Below are 26,922 nucleotides of genomic sequence, written 5' to 3'. Positions count from 1 at the left end.
CCTCTAGGGCAAGGGCTAAGGGGCTTTACCAGCCACAGCCTCCTTCAGGCTGAATACTGAGGAACTGACTGTGGATCCCCAAAGATCCAGGCCCTGGATGAAGACTCATGGGGTGACTTCTAAGGAAACCAGAGGTGTTTTAGCCCATCTTTCTCCAATCCCCAAATAAGATCTTTGAGCCTGCTTCCATGGCCTGGCTGGTTTCTTGAGGACTGGCTCAGGAACCATGTTCCTCCTTTCTAATACACTCGACACATTCTTCCCTCCCTGGTCAGACCCTCATTCCGGATGCCTGTGTCCCTGGGTAACACGATCATCAGAGGACCAGTGTGGTTCTTCAAGTTCCTTTGGTGGCAATGACGATTGTGATGAAATCCCTTCCCTCATACTATTTAACATAGCAGTTCTCTTATACATAAATCCTCTCTCAAATTGAAGCCATGATATCAGGGATCAAAGTATAGCTCTGCTGTTTATGAACTATGTTTGTGTGTATGTGTGCTCAGTCTTGTCCAACTCTTTGCCACCCCATGACTGTAGCCCGCCAGGCTCCTCTGTCCATGGAATCCTCCAGGCAAGAATACTGGAGTAGGTTGTCATTCCCTTCCCCAGGGGATCTTCCCAACCCAGAGACTGAACCCAGGTCTACATTGCAGGTAGATTCTTTACCATCTGAACCACCAGGGAAGCCCCATATTAAAACTTAAGCATAGTTATTTGGTAGGTGAAATGCATGCAGCCCCATCAACCTCATCATATCAACAAATTAACAAAAATCTTCATCAATTTTCAGTAAAATATATAGAATTAGTTGTGACCTCGTGTATTCCACTGACAACCACATGACAGATGGCCTTTGTCTTCCATTCACTGTGATTTCTGTTAGCCCAGCAGATGCAGGTCATATTTTGACATTGTCCCACTCCCCCACCAAGTCCTACCTCAGCTTCACTCCCTTCTTACCCAGCATGCCGTGCTCCAGATGCCATGAGGTTCTCTCAAGAGTTCTGTGTCACACGCCATGGTCCCAGCTTCATTCTTCCATTCCTTACCCATCCCATTTCCATGATCCAGGAAGCTCAGCTGAATCAACACACATAAAACAGAAGGCAAAGACTTCATTCCCATCAGGGAATCTACAGAGCAGTGCACGTCCATGTGCCCATCACTAGCACATAGGATCTACTGAGTTGTTCAGTTGTCCATCTGTCTCTCTGAGCTAGTCAAAAGTGGTTCTAGGTGTGTCTGCATTACCAGTATCCACAAAGGATAAATCCTGAGTGCAGGGTATGTGAGCTGAATGAGTAAATAAAAGTAGAATGGCAGCCAGTGGGCCTGAGCTATGGGTAATGGGATTGTCACTGAAATTTCCTGCTTCCTCTTTGTCCTTCCTCAAAATCTGTGTCTCGGGAAACACTGACAGCCTGGTCCTGGGAGGATGTGGTCCTGTCACCTTGGGCTGAGCTTGAGGACACACACCTGGGCTGTGCAACAGAAAGCTCAGCGTAAAAGGGTTCGGGTCCTGGGATCCAAGGTCCACAATCACCTTAACAAGAGCCTCTCCTGCTTGCACAGACTCAGGTGAGTGTCCAGCTGAGCTGAAGGGGCTGAGCAGATGAACCTGTGCTTCAGCCAGGAGAGGGCAGTAGGAAGACAGGATGGAGGTGGCAAAAACGGGCCCATGGTGAGCAGCAAGGGCGGCATTGTGAGGAAGAAGAGTCCACAAGCCATGTCGGGGGGGCGGGGGGTTGTGATGCAGCAGACCTCAGCATCTCTCCATCCTCATTTTCCCAGACCTGCACCCTTTTCCTCCTCACATCCTCAGTGTTCTCCTTGCTCCTCACCTGGTGTCTGGAATGTGCTTAGTCACTCAGTCATGTCCCATTCTTTGTGACCCCATGGACTGGAGCCCACCATGCTCCTCCGTCCATGGCGATTCTCCAGGTAAGAATACTGGAGTGGGTTACCATGCCTTCCTCCAGGGGATCTTCCTGACCCTGGGATCAAACCCAGGTCTCCTCCCTTACAGGCATATTCTTTACCATCTGAGCCACAAGGGAAGCCCAAGATACTGGAGTGGGTAGCCAGGGGAGAACTTTGCCAGGGAATCTTCCCAACCCAGGAATCGAATCAGGATCTCCTGCACTGCAGGAGGATTGGATGTCTAAACAGAAGAGAGATTTATGGGACAGTTGTGTGTCGCTATTTCAAATCCTGAAAGATGATGCTTTGAAAGTGCTGCACTCAATATGCCAGCAAATTTGGAAAACTCAGCAGTGGCTATAGGACTGGAAAAGGTCAGTTTTCATTCCAATCCCAAAGAAAGGCAATGCCAAAGAATGCTCAAACTACCGCACGATTGCACTCATCTTACACGCTAGTAAAGTAATGCTCAAGATTCTCCAAGCCAGGCTTCAGCAATACGGGAACTGTGAACTTCCAGATGTTCAAGCTGGTTTTAGGAAAGGCAGAGGAACCAGAGATCAAATTACCAACATCTGCTGGATCATCAAAAAAGCAAGAGAGTTCCAGAAAAACATCTATTTCTGCTTTAGTGTTTATGACAAAGCTTTTGACTGTGTGGATCACAACAAACTGTGGAAAATTCTGAAAGAGATGGGAATACCAGACCACCTGACCTGCCTCTTGAGAAATCTGTATGCAGGTCAGGAAGCAACAGTTAGAACTGGACATGGAACAGCAGACTGGTTTAAATAGGAAAAGGAGTACGTCAAGGATGTATATTGTCACCCTGCTTATTTAACTTCTATGCAGAGTACATCATGAGAAACGCTGGACTGGAAGAAGCACAAGCTGGAATCAAGATTGCCGGGAGAAATATCAATAACCTCAGATATACAGATGACACCACCCTTATGGCAGAAAGTGAAGAAGGACTAAAGTGCCTCTTGATGAAAGTGAAAGAAGAGACTGAAAAGTTGGCTTAAATCTCAACATTCAGAAAACGAAGATCATGGCATCTGGTCCCATCACTTCATGGGAATTAGATGGGGAAACAGTATAAACAGTGTCAGAGTTTATTTTGGGGGGGCTCCAAAATCACTGCAGATGGTGACTGCAGCCATGAAATTAAAAGATGCTTACCCCTTGGAAGGAAAGTTATGACCAACCTAGATAGCATATTCAAAAGCAGAGACATTACTTTGCCAACAAAGGTCCATCTAGTCAAGGCTATGGTTTTTCCAGTGGTCATATATGGATGTGAGAGTTGGACTGTAAAGAAGGATGAGCACCGAAAATTGATGCTTTTGAGCTGTGGTGTTGGAGAAGACTCTTGAGAGTCCCTTGGACTGCAAGGAGATCCAACCAGTCCATCCTAAAGGAGATCAGTCCTGAGTGTTCATTAGAAGGACTGATACTGAAGCTGAAACTCCAATACTGTGACCACCTCATGTGAAGAGTTGACTCATTGGAAAAGACCCTGATGCTGGGAGAGGTTGGGGGCAGGAGGAGAAGGGGATGACAGAGGAGGAGATGGCTGGATGGCATCACCGACTCGATGGGCGTGAGTCTTGGTGAACTCTGGGAGTTAGTGATGGACAGGGAGGCCTGGCGTGCTGCAATTCACGAGGTCGCAAAGAGTCGGACACGACTGAGCAACTGAACTGAACTGGACTGAACTGTGTGTCATGTGCACTGCCTGCCTGCAGGGGACGCCATTCACACTCCATCCTTAGGGTGTATGCAGTGTCTCTGGAGACTCACCTGGAAGTCTGTCAGCTTTCTTTCCTTCCAGGAGAGAGATGAAACAAAGACAACTCATTAGGCGCATTTAACTCCAAATCAGTTCCCACCTCTCTTCTGATCCTGACTCCAGGAGCAATTGGTCTGAGGGGAAGTTCTAAGTTCATATATATATACATATACACACACACGCACACGCACACACACACACACACACACACACACACACACACACACACATGCATACATATTCTGTCCTTTTGCCCTTTCAATGACATTTTGCAGATCCGGACTCTATGACTCTCAGCCCACTGTGTAAGGAACCTGAAGGCAGCAGGGAAACAGAAAGGCCTTTGGGCAGAGATGATCTGGATTAAGACTGTTGATCAACCCTGAGATTTTCTCTTTTCCTCCTTTGATTTATAGTTAAGAGGAAAAAAGGGGGACCTGACATGAAGAGTGGAGACAGTGAAAGGTTATCATCTGAGTGGCAGATCCTCAAACTCTCCAGCCCCAGGCCTTCAACATTTCCTCGGTAGATTCCCAGACGTGTTTCTGATAGAAGGGAGCTGAGTAGTCCCTAAGCTGCTCAAATGTCTGCCCTTGACCCTCAGGACTTTTGAAGGCTGGGTGTTTATAATTCTTCATTCATTCAAACAACGTGCATTGAGTACACATTTCAGAAATGTGTTGAGCACAGAGAACTCAGCACTGTATCAGACACAGCTCCCAGCCTTGAGAAGCTTATAGTGTAACAGACGCAGTGTAGACTGACATGAAATGAAAGTATCATTAACTGGAACGGTACTTGCTTTACGTGTGTGGGAAGTGCTTGGAAATTAGGTCGTAGACTTTGGACGTCAGTTCCCATTTGACAAGAGTGAAGCTTCTAGCCATTGTCACTTGTACCACTTGTGGACAGAAAGTAAGGTCCTCAGACTTCAAAATGGCTGTTGATACAGGGCAGGAGCTAAGGTGTTGCTCTGTGGTAACCCAGTTAAGGTGTTTAAGAGGAGCTCATGGGATTCAAGAGCCTGGAGTCCCTGGGCTGGAGATTTCCAGAAGGAAGGAGAAAAATACATTTTCCATTGTATTTAACTTTTACTTTGTAGAATGAAGTAATGACTTAAATATGAAGTAATGCTTATCCATATGTAAAAAATAGATGTCTTTGATAAGACATTATTGTTGCAATAATGATTCTGAACTTTCTAGATACACAAAGGTTGTGGGAACAGTCTTTCTCTTCAAAACTTGAATATTTTGTAATTATGGCCAGTATTTGAGCCTTTTCAAAATTTATGCTAAGGCTTCAAGAATAGGTAATATGAGCTGGAAAGAAGTGAGGTTAGTGGTCAAGGTACCCACTGAGATAATTTTAAAACATAGCTAAAAATTCCTTGACTTTCTTCACATTGAGAAATAAAGTCTGCATTCCCTCCTCTTGAATCTAGACAGGCTTATGACAGCTCTAACCCATAGGATATGGTGGAAGTGACGCTGTGTAACTTCTGAGCCTGGACCATGAAAGGTCATACAGATTCCTCCTGGTCCTCTTGGGATGCTGTCTGTGGGAGGTACCATGTGAAGAGTCTCAGGACCACTCTGAGATCGTCATCATCCTAGAGAGGCCAGGAATAAAGCATGCAGCTGAAGCCAGAATCAACTCCAGTTATCTGAGTGAATGATTCTTTACTGCTATTGGATTTGAAAACTAGCATTCAATAGCCAAAAAGTAACGCAAATGAGTTCCATTCTACATCAAATCTTTTGAAAAAAATGTACAAGCGTCCAGTCTGTAACCCTCTGAGATGCTTCTCATGTCCTCTTTTTTTCTCAGTTTTCTCAAAGCCGAGAGGCTCTCATTTGCTGGATGCCCCATGTATTCTTTCCAAGAAAGCCCTCACTTTGGGTTTCTTGAGAGTTCACTGCCTGACCAGTTCATCTCTCTCTCCCAAGTTCATTATTTTCAGATGAACTTGCTCTTTCTCTACCAGGTCTTTCTGCCTCCAAGTCCTCCATCCTCTTTGGTCTCATTTTCCTCAATGTCTGATCCTTCACACTAGCCTCAACAGAGAAATGGATTCCGAGGACAGCTCGTCCCTCCTCTCCCATGTTATACATCGCCTTTTTCTGAGAGTGTTCTCAGCAACCAGACAGCTCCTCTTCTCCCACCTGCCACCCCCAAAACTCCCACTGGGAGACCCCCACAAACCCATGTGGGAAAAAGCAGACCTATTAATGTGCCAGGTCCCTGCCAGGATCATTCCCTGGTGCAGGCAAGCCAGACCTTCACGAACCGAGGGAGGGGCCCACCGGGCAGCCTTGGGTGGAGCAGTCGATGGACAGGTGAGAGGCAAGTGGTGTGAGAAGAGGTTTTATTTCTCTATGGGGTCAAACAGAGGTGAGAACATTGTGAGGCACAGACCAGGGGAGCCCATGGGCTCTTGGGAAATACACCTTAAAGCCTTCTAGGGAGAGCGTACCACCCTGCTGTGAACATTTCAGCTAGTCAGCCTGGGAAGCAAAGATCAGGGTGTCCAAGAAAGGATGCATCAAGCTGGGGCTTTTCCTTGGCTTTTGGCTTCTTGTTTCCTCTGAAATCATGTGTCTCAGCATCAGGATGCCAGGTCAGCAGCACCCTCCAGATCCCTGGCCACAGCCAGAGCGCCCGGACAGCAGACCACCGTCACCATTGCAGGAGTCGGAGCTCTGGCGCCGGCAGCGGTGGGACCTGGGGCGCCTGTGGGGGCCCAGGCAGCAGCTGCCCTCGGAGCGGGAAGCACAGCCTGAGGAGGCTGGAGGCAGACACTGTGCTGGGCTCTTTGGGGGACACTTGGGGGAGGGGCACTTGGGAGGGGGCTTGCACTGCTGCTGGTTCTGCTGGCAGGACATCTCGGCAGGAGGTCAGTGAGCCTGGACACATTCAAGGAGGAAAGATCAGCGCACAAGCTCCAGGCCGCTGTCTCCCCTGTGAGCGGTCTTACTAGGGCCTGTGCTCCTAATCCCAGCTGCCTCCTGAGCTGTGATGTTCAGGAGGAAAGTGGAAATGGATCTCAAGTTCAACTGACCTGGCAAGACAGTTCCCTTATTCTCTACTCCTTCCTAGAACCATGCTATCATCCTCTAAGTGGGCCCCATAGAAACACGGAGGCAAACACACCCCACTGGGAGGTGACCCCTGGAGGATGTCTCTGGGTACATGTGTGTTTCAGGATGAAGTGTGGGGGTGGTGCTGAGAGCCATGTGTCCCAGACCCCGATGCCTCCCACACAGGTCCTTGCTCACTGTCCCCTGTCCCCAGTTGCCCCCCAAAGTCTGATTCTTGCTGCCTCCACAGACACCTCTGCTTCTCTCTTCCCCACCAACCCCGAGTTTGTCTCCCCCACACTCCTAGCTGAGGCTCTGTCCCCTCCAGTCACTCACCGTTGCAGTGGAGGCAGGAGAAGGATACTCCTGAGTAGGCTGTGAATGCGCAGTTCAGAGCAGAAGCCCTTTTATCCTGTGCTGGGTGTGTGATGCACGGCCCGAGCATCCTGCTGCTTTCACAACAAGGGGGAGGGCAATGACAACACACACTTCCTACGTGCTTGCCTCGTGTCTTCCTGGGCATGAATCTAAAATTCTACGAAGGTGGAACCAGGATGTCCCTGTGACTGCTGAACCGCTTGCTACTCAGATCTGCTCTGGACTTATTGCTATGTCTTTAGTCATTCATTCACTTCCATTCCTAGAGCAAGCTCTGTCCATTTTGCTTCATTTGACAAGAATAATATAGAGAGATGTATGACAGGTTTCTTCTCTGATTATCTCACAGGTTAAATAGATCATGACACAGAGAAGTAAATATATATTTTAAAATAATTTCTAAAAGTCTTTATTGAATTTGTTACAATATTGCTTCTGTTTCATGTTTTGGTTTTTTGGGCACAAGGCATATGAAATCTTAGCTCCCTGATCAGGGATTGAACCCTCACCTCCTGTATTGTAAAGTGAAGTCCTAACCTCTGGGTAGCCAGGAATGTCCCTAAACAAATAAGTATATTGATCCATTGAGGTATGTGCTATCACAGATGTGTTTACAAAGACCTCAAGCCTAAGATTTTAGCTTGTGATAGTCCATCCCCCTTGTCCCCACATTGCACTGCAAGTCCCAAAGGGTAATGGAGACTCCAGTGTTCTCTGAAGTCTGGTGACAGCTGGTCAAGTTTATTGTCCTGACGGAGATGGAAGATGTGTAAGTTAAGGGATGGAGGTGGGAGCCAGTTCTTGTCTAAGATAGACAGGTTCCTAAGAGAACCTCACTATCCCATGTGGCAGCATGGGCAGCAGTAGTCGAGTCCCACTAAGAAGGGGCCTACAGCTCTAGATGTGACGAGATTCACAATTGATATTATTAAGAAGAAGGAGGAGAAGGGGAGATGGGGCAAAGTCCACTCTTCACTGAGGCTCTCTTGTGTCCATGCCAATGTGCACTATTGATTCTAACACTGTAGAAGCTAATAGAAGGAAGTGGTTCAGATGTTGGAAGAGCTAAGGGAAGGAAAATTGTGCAAATGATAATAATGAACCATTTTACAAAAAAGGTTGGTCATTTTAAGATTGACCATGGTGGAGGTTTTATATGAACCTCATTTGATATCATAGACCTTATAATGGCTAAATTGAAAGTGTTGGTTGCTCAGTCATGTCTGACTCTTTGTGACCCCATGGACAGTAGCCTGACAGGTTCCTCTGTCCACAGAATTCTCCAGGCAAGAATACTGGATTGGGTAGCCATTCTCTTCTCCAGGGGAGCTTCCCGACCCAGGGATCCAACCGGGGTCTCGTACATTGCAGGCGGATTCTTTCCCGTCTGAGTGCTATTTTCCCATTGAATTTACTGGTGACAATACATATCTATTCCTCATCAAACTGTATCTCCAATATGAAAAATATATTATACTACACTTACCAAAAATAAATTTATCATTGACACTCAGCATTCACATACTTAAATTTAATTAAATAAAATTACATAAAACTTTATTATAGCAAATGTATCACATTGCATTCCAATTTCTTATAAGCTTAAAGGACTAGCTACCTGTTTATAGACACAAAATTAATAGCAAAGGCTATGGTGTCCTTTTTCTCATCAATGTACAATTTACTTGTTTTGAATCAGTGATTCCAAAAGTTCTTTCAGGATACTTGTGAGAACATAAATGGTCCTGGACAGGGGGGCTGTTGTATATTTTCAACCCGATATCCCAGTTAGAGTGAACACTAAAAATATATTTCAGGAAGATCCCCTGGAGAAGAGAATGGCTACCCACTCGAGTATTCTTGCCTGGAGAATTCCGTGGACAGAGGAACCTGGCAGGCTACTGTCCCTGGGGTCACAAAGAGTCAGACACAACTGAGCAACCAACAATTTCACTTTACCACTATAAGGTCTATGATATCAAATGAGGCTCATAAAAAACCTCCTAAGGCAAAATGTGTAGGTAGAAGGGAGGAGAACTGACTTAAGTCTTAGGGTCCAAATCTAGCTGCAGAAGGGAACTACTTATTTTTTCATACAGTATGCTTTTCTAGAAATAAGCACAGAGGCCATGTTTTATCCCAGCAATGTGTGGCTCTGTGTTGCTGTGGGGCTACACTTTGGGTGTAACACTTGTCCCCAGTCAATGTGACTCAGATCATTTCAGAACCTGCTAATAGAGCTGCTTTCTGGTCCTGGTGCATCACCAGCTGACTGGTAGCCGGCTTCCTCCCGGCCCCACCCCGAGTCCCTGTCTTAGTCCCTGTCTCCTGATGTGCCCATTCTCTTCCTCTTTGTGATGGAGCTCCTTAATTTCACACCTCCCTCCTGGAACCTTGCCAGGTGGCTCAGTGATAAAGAATTCTCCCGCCACTGCAGGAGGCATAGGAGACGCGGGCTCGATCCCTGGGTGGTGAAGACCCCCTGGAGGAGGGATGGCAATCCACTCCAGTATTCTTGCCTGGGAAATCTCATGGACAGAGGAGCCTGGTGGGCTACAGGCTGCAAAGAGTCAGACATGCCTGAGCATGCACATTCTCCTGGAACCTCCCCCACCTCACAACCAGTGCTTTCCTTCTCAGAGCAGAGTCCACAATGAGCCTAAGAAAACCAAGGAAGACACTTGAATTCACAGCTCAAAGCATGTATCGACTTCAAAGATGCTTTACTGTGAAGATGTCAGATTCTCATGGAGAAGAAACTAACATGGAGAAGAAACTGACCTGGTTGGCCTAAAATGAGGATCTTATGACCTAGTAATGTGTATGTGAGCTCTGGAGCAGGAAGTGCTTTATCTGAGGTCCAGCTCCAAGGCAAGCCTTCTGAGCCACGCATATTAGTAACAAATAAACAAGCAAGGAGTAGCCCTTCTCATAGGCAATTTATGACTGATGTTGTGAAAAGGGGAAGATGAGAAAAGTAAGGCCCAAAGTGGTATCCTGGGAAGGTATTTCTCCTTGGAGTTTATGTCCTTTAGTTTTCTTATTATCAGATATTGGGTGTAGACTGGAACAATAATCCTTGGTTTTTAATGTATGCTGGTCATTGGTCCACATATGTCCCCTTTTAATTTATCTATCAATCACTTAAATAAAAACATACAAAAGTCTACCACCTAAGTGAAATAATAACTTTATAGTAAATTACATGGACCTACTGAGTTCTCTGTCATCCCATGTCCCAGCCAACTGACATAACCAAAATCCTGAATTTTGTGCTTAATGTTCTTTCTTTCTTCCCTTTTAATATATATTTGTCACATTTGTATATATTCCTAAAAAGTACTGTTTTAAATTTTTTCTATTATTAAGTCAGATTCCTTGAGGTATATTTTGTTGTTGTTTAGTCACTAAGTCGTATCTGACTCTTTGCGACCCCATGGGCTATAGCCCACCAAGCTCCTCTGTCCACACTCTCCAGGCAAGAATACTGAAGTGAGTCACCATTTTCTTCCACCGGGGATCCTCCCAACCAAGGGTTTGAACCTGAATTTCTGCCTTGGCAGTAGGATTCTTTACCACTGAGCCACCAGGTAAGTCAAGGTGTATGTTACATACTCTAAAAAAATCACTCATTGGAGTATACAATTCCATGGGCTTTAACTAACAGATAACTGCTGTCATGCAAATGCTGCAACAATTAAGACATGGAACAAGTCCATCACCCCAATATATTCCCTCCCCCATCCCAACCCTGGGCAACCACCAATCTATTTTTAGTCTTTATAGTTTTATCTTTTCCAGGATGTCATATAACTCAGTTCAGTTCAGTCACTCAGTCGTGTCCGACTCTTTGCAACCCCATGGACTACAGCACACCTATCTGTTCATCACCAACTCTCAGAGCTTACACAAACTCATGTCCATTGAGTTGGTGATGCCAACCAACCATCTCATCCTCTGTCGTCCCCTTCTCCTCCCACCCTCAATCTTTCCCAGCATCAGGGCCTTTTCCAATGAGTCAATTCTTTGCATCAGATGCCCAAAGTATTGGAGTTTCAGCTTTAGCCTCAGTCCTTCCAATGAATATTCAGGACTGATTTCCTTTAGGATGGACTGGTTGGATCCACCTTACTGTCCAACGATTCTTAAGAGTCTTCTCCAACACCGCAGTTCAAAAGTATCAATTCTTTGACACTCAGCTTTCTTTATAGTCCAACTTTCATATCCATACGTGACTACTGGAAGAAAAAGAGCTTTGACTAGACAGATCTTTGTTGGTATATAATTAGAACTATATAATATGTGACATTGATTTTTTTAATGTATTTATTTATTGGAGGCTAATTACTTTACAATATTGTATTGGTTTTGCCATACTTTGACATGAATCTACCACGGGTGACATTGAAAGCCTGACTTCTTTCACATAGAAAAATGTATTTAAAATTCATTTCTTTTGTTTCATATAGTAGTAGCTCATTCCTTTTTTACTGCTAAGTAACATTCCACTGCATGGATATATCAGATTTTTAATCTATTCACCAGTTAAAGGACACTTGGTTTATTTGCAATTCAGGGCAATCATGAACAAAGCCACTATAAACATTGACTTACAGGTTTTTCTCTGAACATAAATTTTATTTCTTTTTGGCCAGTTACCTAAGAATAGGGCTCTGGGGCAAATGGTGAGTGTACATTTCTATTTATGAGATACTGGCAAACTATTTTCCAAATTGGTTGTATAATTTTCCATTGTCACCAGCAATGTCTAAGAGCTCTAAATGCTCCACATCCTTCATAGTATGTGGTATTGTCAGTTATTTTTTTTAACCCTTCTAATGTGTATAGAGTGGTATCTCATTTTGCTTTTAATCTGCATTTCCTTAATGACAAATGATGTTCAGTGTCTTTTCTTGTGCTTATTTGCCATCCATGCATTTTCTTAGTTGATATGAATGTCTATTTTCTGTTTTCTTATTTTTAGTTTTCAAATATTTTTTTTTATATTCTAGACATAACTCTGTAAGATATATATTCTGCAAATATTTTCCCCAAGTCTCTGAGTTTTCTTTGCATTTTCCTAACAATGTCTTTTGAAAAGTTAGTGTTTTTAATTTTGGTAAAGTTCAATTTATCAAGGTTTTCTTTTTCAATGACTCCTTTTTGCCATATCTAAAAAATGTTTGTATAACCCGACCTCATAAGAGATCATCTATTATGTTTTACTTTAGAAGTCTTATGTTTTACATTTTGGTTTAATATCCTTGTTGAGTTAATTTTTGTGTATAGAATAAGGTAAATTTTAATTTTTTTTTAACACAGAGATGGCCAAGTGTTTCAACATCATTTGTTGAAATGACTGTCCTTCCTCCATTCAATCACCTCTATACCTTTGTTTAAAATAAATTAATCCTCTATACTGGGTCTGTTTTTGAACCCTATGTTCTTTTCCATAGATCTACCCTTGCCTTGCTCCTGATTTTAGGAGAAAAACATTCATTGTCTATATCAAGTATGAAAATATTGTGATGTTGAGGATGCTCTTTATAAAGTTGGGGATGTTCCCAAGGAATCCCTACAAGATTCGTTGTCTTTCTGAAACATTTAAAAAAAAAATCATGAATTGACATTGGATTTTTTTCAAATGCTTTCTCTGCATTTATTGAGATGATAATGTTTTTATTTTCCCTTTAGTCTGATGTGAATGCAATAATGCCTCAACTATTTCAATATTCTCCTTAGAATTGCTGGACTGTCTGTATTTTTTTTTACATTTACCAAAAGACACATAATTTTACAAATTATGAGTATCTCATGTAATGTATAATCTAAATATCAGCTGTTTTTTTCAGCCTGTGAGTACAAGATAAGACTATAATACATACACTTGGCCAAATAACAGTATATGGGAATGACCATCTAAACAGTCACAAAGTGTTTCCACGCTATTTCCTGGAATTTCCAAAGGTGAGTGTTACATGGCCATACCAGCCAGTCTGACAGCTCTCATCACCGCATATCCACCCAGCTCATCCTGTCCTGATCCAGCTCACATCCTTGATGTCCATCCTCCTTGATAGTCTGCTGGGAAAATCATCCTCTGTTCTGACATTTCTCATAAAATTCCTGGCATTCTATTTTCATATGACAGTGTTAATGGGAGAGATACTTCTACAGTTTCTTAATATACATAGAGGAAATCTGGTACTCTTCCAATGTGCTCTTTAGAAGTTAAGGATATTTAGATGCTATGGTTTTAGGGTTGGGGCTCAAATATTCTGTAATAACCTATATGAGAAAAGAACCTGAAAAAGAATAAATATATGTATAAATGAAACTAACACAACATTGTAAATCAACTATACTCTAATAGAAAATGAAAGTTAAACTAAAAAATAAAACCAAAAAAATAAAAAATATATACAGTACTAAGAAAAATCCCAAACCAATATCATTTTAAGGTCTTAATCCAATGGAATATTTTCAATATTTCCATATGAGGACGCATTTTACATCCTCAAAGTGTCAGACACCATCTGGGGAGGAAATTTGATATGTGGAAGCTAGGAAGAAATATCCTCAATTAGAAGATTGGGAGGCATTTTCACACTCCTTTGCACCATTTTCCCTAAAAGAAATTGAGCCACTGGTCACAGAAGCTTCACACAGTTTGTCACCTCCTGGTCCCATCCCTGAAAGAAGGAAGAAGTTTGTCTTTGTTTCATTTCTTATGTAAGATGACAGACTTGATTGATGAATTGAGATTTAATGCCTCCAAGTGCATTTTAAGGAAGAAGCATCCGAAATAAAGTGCATTCTCTCTGGTAGCTCCACACTGCAGGATGCCCAGCTCCTGAAGATGAGCTACTCACACTGGTCCTCACAGAACTGTCCTAATGGCCTCACAGCATCTTCTTCCATCACCAAGGACATCTGCTCCATCTGAAGGCCTGTTTGGGAGAAATGTAAGGGGCTGTGAAGAGGGGTTTCCTCCCTGAGGTGGATATAAAATGGGAGAGCAGCAACTCCAGGACTAAACCAGGTGCCCATAAGACAAGGAACGAGGGATGGAGCCTGGAGGAAACCAAAAAGAAGTCCACTTATGTTTTTAAAAATATTTATTGATTTATTTGGCTGTGCTGGGTCTTAGTTTCGGCATTCAGGATCTTTAGTTGCAGCATGTGGGATATAGTTCCCTGACCAGGGATTGAACCCAGGCCCCTGCATTGGGAATGTGGAGTCTTAGTCACTGGACCACCAGGGGAGTCCCCACTTACATTTTAAAGAAGATGGAGAAATCTTTACACTGAAAGCCACCCAGAAGTTTTGGAACTTATTCCACCACTGAGATTACTATTACCTTTCAGCTGTTGTTGGCTAATGACTCGAGATAGAGATTGTACCTATTTGGACCAAAAAGAGCCTTGTACTTGCTTCTATTGAACAAGTCAAAGAGGAAAACTATTCACATTTTGCAGAGGTCTGAATCTTGGACTGATTCAGGCCTTATCCTTACACCTGCCACAGCACCTACAATCTCTCTTTAATCTATAGACAGTTGTAATTCATCATGGTGTCCCTCCTCTCTGCTAGACTGGCAATCCTGTGAGGGCAGGCTATGTTTCCTTCATAGCTGTACTCCCCGTGCTGAGACCAGTCCCTGACCCACAGCTGACACACCATTAAAGTCTATTGAATGTAGAAACTTAGGGATTAATGATTAGATGAGAAGAAAAATTCAGGAAGAAGGAGGGCTACCAATAGGAGAATCTGGTCTGCAGGGGAAGAAACAGTGGGGGACATCCCCCTCCTGGTCATCCCCCAAGGTCAATTTGGACCTTCAGAGGAACCCCAAGAGTGATGTTAGCACCACTTCCTTTAGGCTGACCACTTATCTCTGTATTATGCCACAAATTAGGACATGACTGAGTAATCACGCTGGGACACAAGTTGTATAGTAAGACTTCCCCAGTGCACCAGGAGGGAGAGTAGCCATAGTTTATGGCATTACTGAGGGGATTCCCCATTCAGAAAAGCTGATGAAAATAAGTATGAGTTGCCTTCTATCTTCTCTTTCTGCATCCTCACCATGGAGTCCAACAGAAAAAATAATGTCTCTTTTCATAGCTCATATTTTCCCCTTTGCAACCCAGTATCCAGTTGTAGGGCTCTCAGTGAAGTGAGGCAAATAGTGGTCAAACTGAAAGGGAGGCTGGGACTGAAAGCAAGGCCTCAGGGCTGTCAGGAACCTCACTCTGGAGACAGGAGAAGGTCAGTGAGGCCACAATTCCCTCCACACCATCTCCACCAACTCCATCCTGAGCTAACACTCTGAAGGTCCACTCCATGCCAAGTCCTTCCTGCACAGGGTCTTGAAATACTGTACAGGTGCCCTAGGCTTTAGTGTTGGGTGAGTGTTGAGTAGAGGGAGAAAAAACAAAATTTTCTAAAGGCAGGAAGCCATTCCTAGAGGTTTTAATGGTCATATAGAATAAGAGACCTTCCTCTACAAAAAGACTTCATTCAAAATCTCACTTAATTGGGACTTCTCTGGCAGTCCAATGGTTAAGACTCCGATCTCCTAATCCAGGGGACATGGGTTTGATACCTAGTCAGGGAACTAAGATCCTGTATGCTGCCAGGCATGGCCAAAAAAAAAAAAATCACTTAACCATGTGCACTGCTTTATCACCTGCTTTTTACTAGTTAATAGGCCATGAACGTTCTTCTCTGTAAGAAAATATGTGTGCTAAGTCGCTTAAGTTGTGTCTGACTCTCTGCAACCCTATGGACTATAGCCTGCTAGGCTCCTCTGTCCATGAGATTCTCCAGGCAAGAGTACTGGAGTGGGTTTCCAGGCCCTCCTCCAGGGGATCTTCTGGACCCAGGGATCAAACCCAAGTCTCTTATGTCTCCTGCATCAACAGCCAAGCTCCTTACCACTAGCACCACCTGGGAAGCCCTGTAAGAAAGTATAGGACCATGATATAATATTATTATAATAGCAAAACTTGTTTAAATTAGCTATGGATTATTAAAGCTTACAGCCTTAATTATATATTTTAATGGTAGATAGTAAAATAGAGTTAAGTGTGCAAATAGTAATTTTTTAACCATATAGAGTTTTATTTCTCATTTTTACATTAATTTTAATGTATGCATGATTGACCTGTGCCCTTGCAGATGTTATATCAGATCTCTTTTTATTTTTTATGTCCCCTCCCTCTTGAACATCCCTCCCATCTCCCTCCTTAAGTGTGCAAATAGTTTTGAGTTCAGATGATTGCACCAACAACTTTTTTTCAGCTCAGGTCAATTTGTTTATTTGTCCATCAACACCTAATTTGGCTCTGCTCCCATGCATGAAGCTGCCTGCTGCTGCCTGGGGCCGTGAGGTCACCAGAGGGGCTCACTTCTCCTAGACAGGATATAGGCACAGTCAGTCCCCTTCCCATGCCTGTATCACACTGCAAGGAGCTCAGGAGGCAGCAGTGGATTATTCTGGAGGTCCTGGTCACTGGGGCAGCCAGGAAACATGGTCCACTTGGAATTTTTTCTATGATCTATTAATTTGTCTGTCTGTGTGTCTGTCTTGGTAGACTCATGATCCAATAACAATTATTCTGGGATTTCCCTGGCAGTCTAGTGGTTGAGACTCTGAGCTTCCAAAACGGGGACACAGGTTCAATCCCTAGTCAGGGAACTAGGATCCCACCAGCCACATGGTGGCGGAGGGAGGTGGGGTAGGGGGATAACAAAACAAAACAGAATTCTTCCATCGCTGTACCTATTCCAAGGAAAGAAGGTGAGTCAGAATCTGAATGGAGGCAGATGGTCTCCAAACAATGAAGGAAGGAAGGAAGGAAGGAAGGAAGTTTGCCAGGCTCCTAGCTGCCCTAGCGGGAGGTGTGTGGACAGTCACCGTGCTTCTTGATGGAAACTCCTTAGGTGGACATTATGTAAGTGCCCAGGAAAAGGGCTTGAGGTCTAGTCCTGGGAACATGCCAGACTGTCACCCTCCCCTGGATTGTGAAAGCAGCGGCATGCTCAAGTCATGTATCACACACGCAGCACAGGATAAAAGGGCTCTTGCCCTGAGCTCTCCATTCACAGCCTCCTCAGAAACAGACTTCTCCTCCCTCCTGGCACCTGGTGAGTATCCAGCAGGGAATGGAACTCTACCCGAGATGCTGGAAAGGAACCCTGAGATCATAGCAGAAAAGTGGAAACCAAAAGGGCCTGAAATGAAATCCCAGAAGAATGGTTGCAGAGAAGGTAGCCAGGGGTGTGATGTAAGAGTCAGGAAGGAGTTCCTTTGGGATGAGACAAGAATTCTGGGAACTGCAGATTCACAGGAGCTCATGACACTTCTTTCCATGCTCTTTCTATTCATGTCTACACACGGTTCCTGTGATAATCACTTTTCAGAATACTTTCCTCAAATGGGTACATCCCTTGTGTGTTTCCTTTGAGATACAAAAGTCTGGATGCTCAGTTCGATTGGCACCATGGGATCCTGGGCAGAGAGCAACATAGGAGGCAACTTGCATGATCAAATTAACTCCACATCAGTGTTCCTCTCCCTCCTGTGGCCCTGTCTTAAGAAGCAGCTGGCCTGACAAGAGAGGGATCAGGAAACCATGAGTGGGGAAACACTGGACTGTGGATTCCAGGCTGACAAGGTGATTTTGTTTTGCCCAGGCTCACTGACCTCCTGCCGAGATGTCCTGCCAGCAGAACCAGCAGCAGTGCCAGCCCCCTCCCAAGTGCCCCTCCCCTAAGTGTCCCCCAAAAAGCCCAGCACAGTGTCTGCCTCCCACCTCCTCAAGCTGCGCCCCCAGCTCTGAGGGTGGCTGCTGCCTGGGCCCCCACAGGCACCGCAGGTCCCACCGCTGCCGGCACCACAGCTCCAACTCCTGTGATGGTGATGGTGGTCTGCAGTCCGGGCACTCTGGCTGTGGCCAGGGATCTGGAGGCTGCTGCTGACCGGGTCTCCTGATGTTGACACATGTGATTTCAGAGGAAACAAGGACCCAAGTGCCAAGGAAAAGCCCCAACCTGAGACATCCTTTCCTGGACACCCCATTCTCATTTGCCCAGACTGAGCCAGGAGATGCTCCTGCACAGGGTTCAGAGCTCTCTCTGGAGGGCTCCTTCTGTCTGATCTCCAGGATCTCACAGGTCCCCACCTCCTGCACCTGCTGATGATCAGCAGAGCCTGTGCCTGACCCTGTGAAAAAAATAAAGCTTTTCTTCCTCATTTCCAGGTGGCTCATGTGTTGTTTCACTCTGTCCCTCCCCAGATCCCCCGGTGGCCAACACAATCCACACAATGTTCTGGAGGCAGAATCTGAGCTTTGGATCAGGAGAAGAGAGCAGTTCATTTCCGCCTCCACTCATGAAGGGTCATGAGTTTTCAGCTGGAATGGAGACTTATTGGTTTAGGTCCTGCACCTCTCAGTGAAAGGACTAACTTCCCTCGAAACCTGCAATGGGTCCTGATACAACCTGGGAATTGCCAGGGTGTGATATGGGAGTTCTGTTATTTTAATAAGCTGTTTCTGAGTCCTAAATAAAGAAACAGTGACTCCAGAGGCAACGAAAGTGAACAGACTTTTGGACTCTGTGGGAGAAGACAAGGGTGGGATGATGTGCGAGAATAGCTTTGAAAGATGTATATTACCATATGTGAAACAGATCGCCAGTCCAGGTTCGATGCATGAGACAGGGTGCTCAGGGCCAGTGCACTGGGATGACCCTGAGGGATAGGATGGGGATGGAGGTGGGAGCGGGGTTCAGGATGGGGGACACATGTACAACCATGGCTGAGTCATATGAATGTATGGCAAAAACCACTACAATATTGTAAAGTAATTAGCCTCCAATTAAAATAAATAAATTAATTTACAAAAAAAAAGAGGAAGAAGATACATCTAAGGAAGGAAAGTTAACTCCACCGACTCTATGAAAATGCAGGGGGAGATGAAAGGTAAGTGAAGGATTGAATGAGGTCTAGGGGAAATGGTGTGGCTGGGAGTTTAGTTAATGAGATGACCAGAGCATGTGAAATGAGAATTTTAGGAAAAAGAGAAAATGAGAATTGTTGCTGGAATTCTATATAATTGATTAAATTTGAATTCTGCACTATCATGAAGCTAAATAAAGTACTATGTTTTAGCCTAAATTGTGAAACTCAGACATTTCTGAGGCTGAAATAATGTTCCTAAGTGCGAGCCAAGAGTAACATCTCAGTTTGACATTGTCTGAAAAGTCAGACAATGTCAGAACTGAAGCTACAGTCAATTGTAAATATTATGTGAAATTGATGTTAGGAACTGAGCGGGCAGGCAAAACTGGATAACTTTGCAACCTTAAATTATGAAATGATTTTATCAAACCTGGAAGTTAACTTCTAAAATTTGGAAGTCAAAAAGTCTCAGAGGATATTAATTCCAGATACACACCAACTCCATCTAACAAATGAGACATAATTCCCTGGAGCAGGAGTCCCAGATCTGGCCATTAGTTTTAGATGGGTTAGAAATCAGCAGAGTGCTCAGCCTTCCGCAGGGCAAGGTAGCTCCTGGAAGTGGCTAACCCGCTGGCTCCCAGGGAAGAGTTGTGCCTCGCCTGATAGAGCCTGCAAACTTGAAATGCAAGGTGCGAGAGCGGGAGACCTGTGCAGGCTGGAAACCTTATTCCACAAGCTGAACAAAACTGGAGGATTAGAGCATGCCACCTGACAGAGGCTGTGGAAGAAGACGTGGGGATTCAGAAGCACCTCAAACTGCCACCCGAAGAGCCTACAGAGTTTTAGCTATGGTTGAGTTAAAACTGTGTTTTAAAAAAGGAGAGAGAGGAGAGAGAAAAGGGAGCAGGGTCAACCAGGAAAGCTGCTAGCTAGCATTCCAAGGGGGTCTTGGGAAGCTAGAAGTAACATGAGAACATCTTTAACATGGAGCCCAGCCGTGGAGAAAATCAGATTCCCCAAAGCTCATCAAGGTCACTCCAGGTCCTTTCCTTGGACCAATTTATCTATTCAGTTCATTTTTATTGAGCAGCTATTGTGTGCTCAGTTCTAGGCACCGGAGATATGATTGAGAATCAGAGACATTTCTTCTCTTGAGAACTTGTGTTCAAATGGGTCTACAGGCAACAGCTGATTGTTTTATACACAATGTCGCAATGTCGAGTGAAACCGAGTGACTCTCTTCTCAGTTGGCCTGTTACTCAGGGTGAGTGGACACTGGTGCTGGCTTAATAAACCCAGAGGAAACATCTAGCCTGGAGAAAATATTGATGCTTTGAGATAGTGGCTTTGGTGGTAACAAAAGAGGACATCGAACATATGCTAGCTTCCACATCCAAAGACAGCAGTCAAGAATGGAGAGGGGGCAGATTGTTACAAACCACTGGAATAATGTTAGTGCACGAGCAGACCTCGTCCTCATTTCTTTCTCCGCCTCCCTCCGTTATTCCACAGCCCCAGTGGGAAAATACCTTTTTAGAGGTGCTCTTTTAATCATCTGAAAAGGGATGGCTGCACATCAGGCCTTCCTGTACAAGGATAACCAGACACATACTTTTCATAAATGTTCATAGAAAATAATAATATGTTGTCATCATTGTAATTAATAATCATTGGGACTGAAAGGATGTGTCCTCTTCTTAAATGTGATGTTTCAGAGAGCAATGCATCTCCAATGTTATAAAAGTTGCAATGGCAAAATAGCAAACAGCTTACATAATTGAAATTTCCAAAACATTTGGGTGATCACTGCTACTCATCATTATCACCCTCGTCATCACCACACCCAGTCGTTGTGATTCACAGCTGAGCTAATCTCCCTTAACCACCCCAGCCAACTTGAATCCCTCCCTCCCCGATACTATTTCTGGCGCTAGAATAAATAGCGCAGTCACTAAGGCACTGACACAGTGGCCTTTAGATATGTCTTTTTTTTTTCTTTAAAGAACCAACCAGTTTATTATCATTATTATTATTATTTTGCCCCACCATGTAGTATGTAGGATCTTCCCTGACCAGAAATAGAACCCGTGCCCCCTACAGTGGAATCGGAGTCTTAACCAATTGACAAACTGTGTCACTAAGCCTTCTGCAGAGTTCTTGTCTCTATCTCTTATTTTATTCCTCACATCTTTGGTCTCTCGTGCCTCTATCACTTTATAGTTTTTGTCTTCCACCCCCACCCCCCACCCCTGCCTTTCCCAGATACTAGCTGTTAACTGGAGAAGCCAGAATGCAAACACAAACAGAATATCTGACTCTAGATAAACGCCCAACAAGCCCCATCCTCCTTCAGCACCAGCAAGACCTCAGCCCTCTAATGAGGACTCTTGGGTTCTGTGAGCTCCTCTTGGCATCACCATCTGGGCTGACTGCCCATGGACCCACCAAAGATCTACCCCTCTGTTCCTGCCAGTTGTCCAAGTACTGTTCTCACGGGCCAGGGTCCTCATCCCATCCATCAGCCCCAAGTGATCCCAAGTGACAACATCTGGATGCAACATCCCCTCAGAGTCACTGCAGATGATAATGGACTGATGCCCAAAGGCTCTGACCCAGGGCCCGAGGACCACCCCCCCCCCCCACCTCCACACACACACACACACACACACACACACACACACACACACGGTACAGCTGAGGCAAAAGGTATTTGAGGAGTCCTATGACTTTCTTCGCAAGAAAACTCTTGGCAATGGCCTGGGAAGGTATGGAGGACCTAGGCATGAAGATTGTTGATGGTCTGTGTGCTTAGTTGTATCTGACTCTTTGCGACCCTTTGGCCTGTAGCCCACCAGGCTCCTCTGTCCATAGACTTTTTCAGGCAAGAATAGTGGAGAGGGTTGCGATGCCCTCCTCCAAGGGATCTTCCTGACCCAGGGATTGAATCTCCTGCATTGCAGGCAGATTCTATATCTGCTGAACCATCAGAGAAGCCCAGGAATGAAGATTACAAGGACCCAAGTCAGCTCAATATATGTTAGAGAACGAGAGAGGGAGGGAGGGAAAGAATATGGAGTAAAAGAAAAATAAGAAATGATAGGCTCACAGAAAGTTTTAAAGGACATGTATTTGGACAATCTGGGGGGCTTCCAAATCCCTTCCATCAGAAAAGTTCCTGTTCCCTTTCCCTCCAACTGCCATAACATTGAACCCCGTGGTGAGTGATGTGGAGATCTCTCTGTGTTCTCCCAGATGCCAGAAGGACCCTGAGGACCCAGGAGCAGTCATTAAGCTGTCTCTCCTACTCAAGGCACAGGTACAGATCTTTCAGGTCCACTTCCCTCCCCACTGTCAGGATGTGCAAGAAGTTATGAGAAAATGTGATCCGGGGTGAAATTGGGGTCAAGAGATGAAGGAGGTAGCCAGTGAGAGTAGAGACCAGAAAGATTTCATGCTGTTTTATGGATGGCAGGTGAGCGACACACAGATGTTCACACCCTCCAATCCTTCAGTTGTGTCTCCTCCATCTCATGGAACTTGGTATTCTAAGAAGTCCCTATCCACTGAAGCTACTAGGCTGTTCCAGGAATCTCATCCTCTCTGATCTTCAAAACCCTTCCCTGCTCTTGGTAACTGCTTGGCTCCCCCTTCTAGGTGCCAGAAGGTAAAGGTGCACACCTTTGTGAATTAATGACTGTCCCTTCCAGCCCCACCCACCTGCCCTCTGCCAGTCCTTTGTACCTGAAGCTCCCCAGCCTCACCACTCAGTGGGTCCACCCATTCCTCAGCATCTCCAGATCCCCACAGTGACCTGAAACAATGCCCAAGGACACAGAAGACGAGTTCCTAGTCACCCGCAGGAGACTCATACAAACTGAGGACCTGGTCGGGGGTTGAGGCTTGGTAGAGATGAGCTTTGAGAACATATAGTTTCTCAGGGTTGATGTCTTATGCAGTATTTCATAGTTTTTTGATTATGAAATATTGATCTCTTGGAGTAATTGTTGTATGTTGTTGCTTGTCATTTAATCATGTCTGACCCTTTTGTGACATCGTGGACTGAAGACCATCAGGCTCTTCTGTCCTGGGATTTCCCAGGCAAGAATACTGGAGTGGGTTGCCATTTCCTTCTCCAGGAAATCTTCCCAATCCAGAGGTTGAACCCGCATCTCCTGCATTGGCAGGTGGATTCTTTACCACTGAGCCACCTGGGAAGCTCCAGTGAAAACATTAAGTAAGCTACTGTTAGTTGCTCAGTCATGTCTGACTCTTTGAAATCCCATGGACTGTAGCCCCCCACCCGCAACCAGGCTCCTCTATCCATGGGATTCTCCATGCAAGAACACTGGAATGGATTGCCATTCTTTTCTCTAAAGGATCTTCCTGAGCCAGAGATTGAACCTGGGTCTCCTGCCATTGCAATGGATTATTTACCATCTGAATTACCTGGCAAGCTCAAGGTGAGTTCTTGGAGTAATGGTTAATAATATTAAAAAGGAAGTTTGTCCTAAATACAACCTGTTGAACATGGCCCAGTCCTTGGGATTATGTTCCTGGTTGGCTTATAGTGGAAAAGGAAAAAGAGCTCAGAGAAAGCCTTGGAACAGAGATCTTCAGAGGGCCTTCTAACTGCTTTATTAAACAAGCTGAGCTCAGTGAGTTACATAAAGAACTTTTATCTTCATCCAGTCACTGTCTTCTGCACTGTGCCAAATTTCTCTTAATACTGTCTCAGGCAAATTCCATATCTAGGACAAAAAAGTCAGTGAAGCTCAATGTAATTCAGCATACAACCTCTGTCTCTAATGCTCCCCTCCCCCAGCACAGTCCAGCCCTCCTGTAGGGGGTAGGGACACACTGCTAAGCCTCAGAAGATAATCCACTTGTCAGCTCTCTGCTGTACATCCTGGGCCAGTCTGGTGGAAGTGATTGTAGGGGCCAGAGAAGCTCTGCTTTTTCTGAACAAGTCCTGGGGGGATGAGATTGGGCCTCTCTAGTTTGTTTAGAAGATGAACTTGCATGGACATTTTCTTTTCAGCTTTGGTACTTTCAGCATAGCAATAAAAACCTCTCTGATCCGGAAATCCTAGAATATTCTGGAACATTCTCCATGGTCATAGAGAGGTGTTGTATATCTCAAAATGTGAAAATATTATTCAAGGAGGGGTTAGGACTCAGAAGAGAATAGAAAGGAAAATGTCTTAAATTAGAAGACCAGGTGGCATTTTTAGACCCTCTCATCCTATCCTTTGTAAGAATGACCCAGCTGCTTGTCACAGACTTGCTAATGGTTTTGGCGATGGGATGGTCCTGAACTGAGCAGGAGCTGTGTTTTTCAGTAAACAGAGAAATATTTTTCACTGCTCAGATTATCATTTATTTTTAAAGGAAGCTATGACAAATCTTGACTAGATGGACCTTTGTTGGCAAAGTAATGTCTCTGCTTTTCAATATACTGTCTAGGTTGGTCATAACTTTTCTTCCAAGGAGTAAGCGTCTTTTAATTTCATGGCTGTAGTCACCATCGGCAGTGATTTTGGAGCCCCCCAAAATAAAGTCTGACACTGTTTCCACTGTTTCCCCATCTATTTCCCATGAAGTGATGGGACCAGATGCCATGATCTTCGTTTTCTGAATGTTGAGCTTTAAGCCAAATTTTTCACTCTCCACTTTCACTTTCACCAAGAGGCTTTTTAGTTCCTCTTCACTTTCTGCCATAAGGGTGGTGTCGTCCGCATACCTGAGGTTATTGATATTTCTCCGGGCAATCTTGATTCCAGCTTGTGCTTCTTCCAGTCCAGCGTTTCTCATGATGTACTCTGCATATAAGTTAAATAAGCAGGGTGACAATATTCAGCCTTGACATACTCCTTTCCCTATTTGGAACCAGTCTGTTGTTCCATGTCCAGTTCTAACTGTTGCTTCCTGACCTAGACATGAGTCTGAGTGAACTCCGGGAGTTGGTGATAGACAGGGAGGCCTGGTGTGCTGTGATTCAGGGGGTCGTAAAGAGTCGGACACGACTGAGTGACTGAACTGAACTGAATGACAAATCTAGGCAGTGTATTCAAAAGCAGAGATTACTTTGGTATCAGAGGGCTGCATAGTCAATAGTTATGGTTTTCCCAGTAGTCATGTGCAGATGCGAGATCTGGACCATAGAGAAGGCTGAGCACCAAAGACTTGATGCTTTCAAAATATTGTGCTGGGAGAAGACTCTTGAGAGTCCCTTGGACAGCAAGGAGATCAAAACAGTCAATCCTAAAGTAAATAATCCCTGAATATTCATTGGAAGGACTGATGTGAAGCTGAAGCCCTGATACTTTGGCCACCTATGGGAAGAGCCAACTCATTGGAAAAGACCCTGATGCTGGGAAAGATTGAAGTCAGAAGAAGAAGGGCAACAGAGGATGAGATGGTTAGATAGCATCACCGACTCAATGGACGTGAATTTGAGCAAACTCCAGGAGATCGTGGAGGACAGAGGAGCCTGACGTGCTCCTCCATGAGGTCACAAAGAGTTGGATGTTACTTAGTGACTGAACAACAACAAATAATTCATATGGCCTGATTACAATGCTTTCTGAGGAGCCAAACCTGGGCATCTCCACCACTGTTGGCATCATCCCATTGGCACTACCAAGCCATGAAATCCCCCAGGATTTATCCAGCCAGGCCAAATTCCACCCCAGGAAACCAGAGCTCCAAGGATGGCATCCCTCATAGAGGTGACCCTCAGAGAGTCCCTCTCATATTTGGAGCAAGTGGCCAGGCTATAGTCTCCCAGCCACTGGTCTGTCATCACAGGACATATGCTCAAATTTGGGCCCATGGAGCTTCCACTCTGATGAGAAATGGAAGACTGAGAAATGGGAGCTCGTTGAAAGTGAGATCAAATTGATGAGCAACATCACCCCCAAGCCATGCAGTCTAGGATGGGGCCACAGAAAGGCCCACAGATCCCCACTGCACATCATGAAGATGAAAGAAGGCTCCACACACAGTTCTGGAATGTTCAGAAATTTCAGAACTTCCTCCCCAATTTTGAATCCCAGTAACAAGAGATTTTACTCCTAAGAAGCAAATACACCACTCAACTACAGTTATTTTCAGCCCTACCATCTAGCTACCATGAGAAAGTGCCTCCTTCCAGTCTATGATCTACTGAGAGAACTCTCAACAATATGAGTAAAATGGCAACTCAATTGTAGATCCTGAAACCAGCTCCCATGCTGGAAGGAGAAAAAGGCTGATGAGGATGTAAATGCCCAAACTCTCCCCACCCCATCCACATCTAGAATGAGTTTCCCTCCCTGTGGCACAGTGCAGTTATGCTCCCACAGGCAATTTGAAGTAAGTCTTGGCACTGCTACATTCTCAAGTGCCAGGTAGAATGGGAAGATGAAAACTGCATCCCTCCCTGTCGTGAACACAATTTAATTTCCATTGAAAAATATAACCTTAATTTAATTCAAATATGTATAACATTTAGTTATAATCCTGACTGTGAATTATCTTAAAAACATACAACAAAATATATTTATTTTAATATTAGAGAGTAATTGGATGAGAAATTCATCCCTAAAATTAAAATGAAATTCACAGGGGAAATAACATTCAGCTTGCAGCAGTGGATGATACACAAAACATCGACCCTATGAGATCAGCTCCAGTATGCGAGATGCACCCAACACTACCATAGACCTCATAATACATTCAACAAAACCATCTCCATCCAAGCCAGCCTTGTCATTCATGTCTTCATACCTTCCTTAACT

At 44.5% G+C, this 26,922-nt stretch overlaps 2 protein-coding genes across 2 annotated transcripts; one reads left to right on the top strand and one right to left on the bottom strand.

The window, feature by feature from the left end:
• On the bottom strand, positions 6,075-7,199 carry LOC102176090 (late cornified envelope protein 3B). Its single transcript, XM_013962283.2, has 2 exons — positions 7,132-7,199; positions 6,075-6,621 (listed from the first exon to the last, which is right to left on the bottom strand). Exon 2 carries the CDS (start codon positions 6,598-6,600, stop codon positions 6,337-6,339), a length of 264 nt encoding a protein of 87 aa, XP_013817737.2. The 5' UTR covers positions 6,601-6,621; positions 7,132-7,199; the 3' UTR covers positions 6,075-6,336.
• On the top strand, positions 17,285-18,427 carry LOC102186542 (late cornified envelope protein 3B-like). The gene is made up of 2 exons (XM_005677572.2): positions 17,285-17,325; positions 17,875-18,427. The coding sequence occupies exon 2, from the start codon at positions 17,896-17,898 to the stop codon at positions 18,157-18,159; it is 264 nt and encodes an 87-aa protein (XP_005677629.1). The 5' UTR covers positions 17,285-17,325; positions 17,875-17,895; the 3' UTR covers positions 18,160-18,427.

This window comes from Capra hircus, chromosome 3 (assembly GCF_001704415.2).
Source record: "Capra hircus breed San Clemente chromosome 3, ASM170441v1, whole genome shotgun sequence".
Classification (NCBI taxonomy): Eukaryota; Metazoa; Chordata; class Mammalia; order Artiodactyla; family Bovidae; genus Capra; species Capra hircus.
The sequence above is the reverse complement of the archived record's forward strand: the minus strand, read 5'-3'. Positions and strand labels throughout refer to the sequence as shown.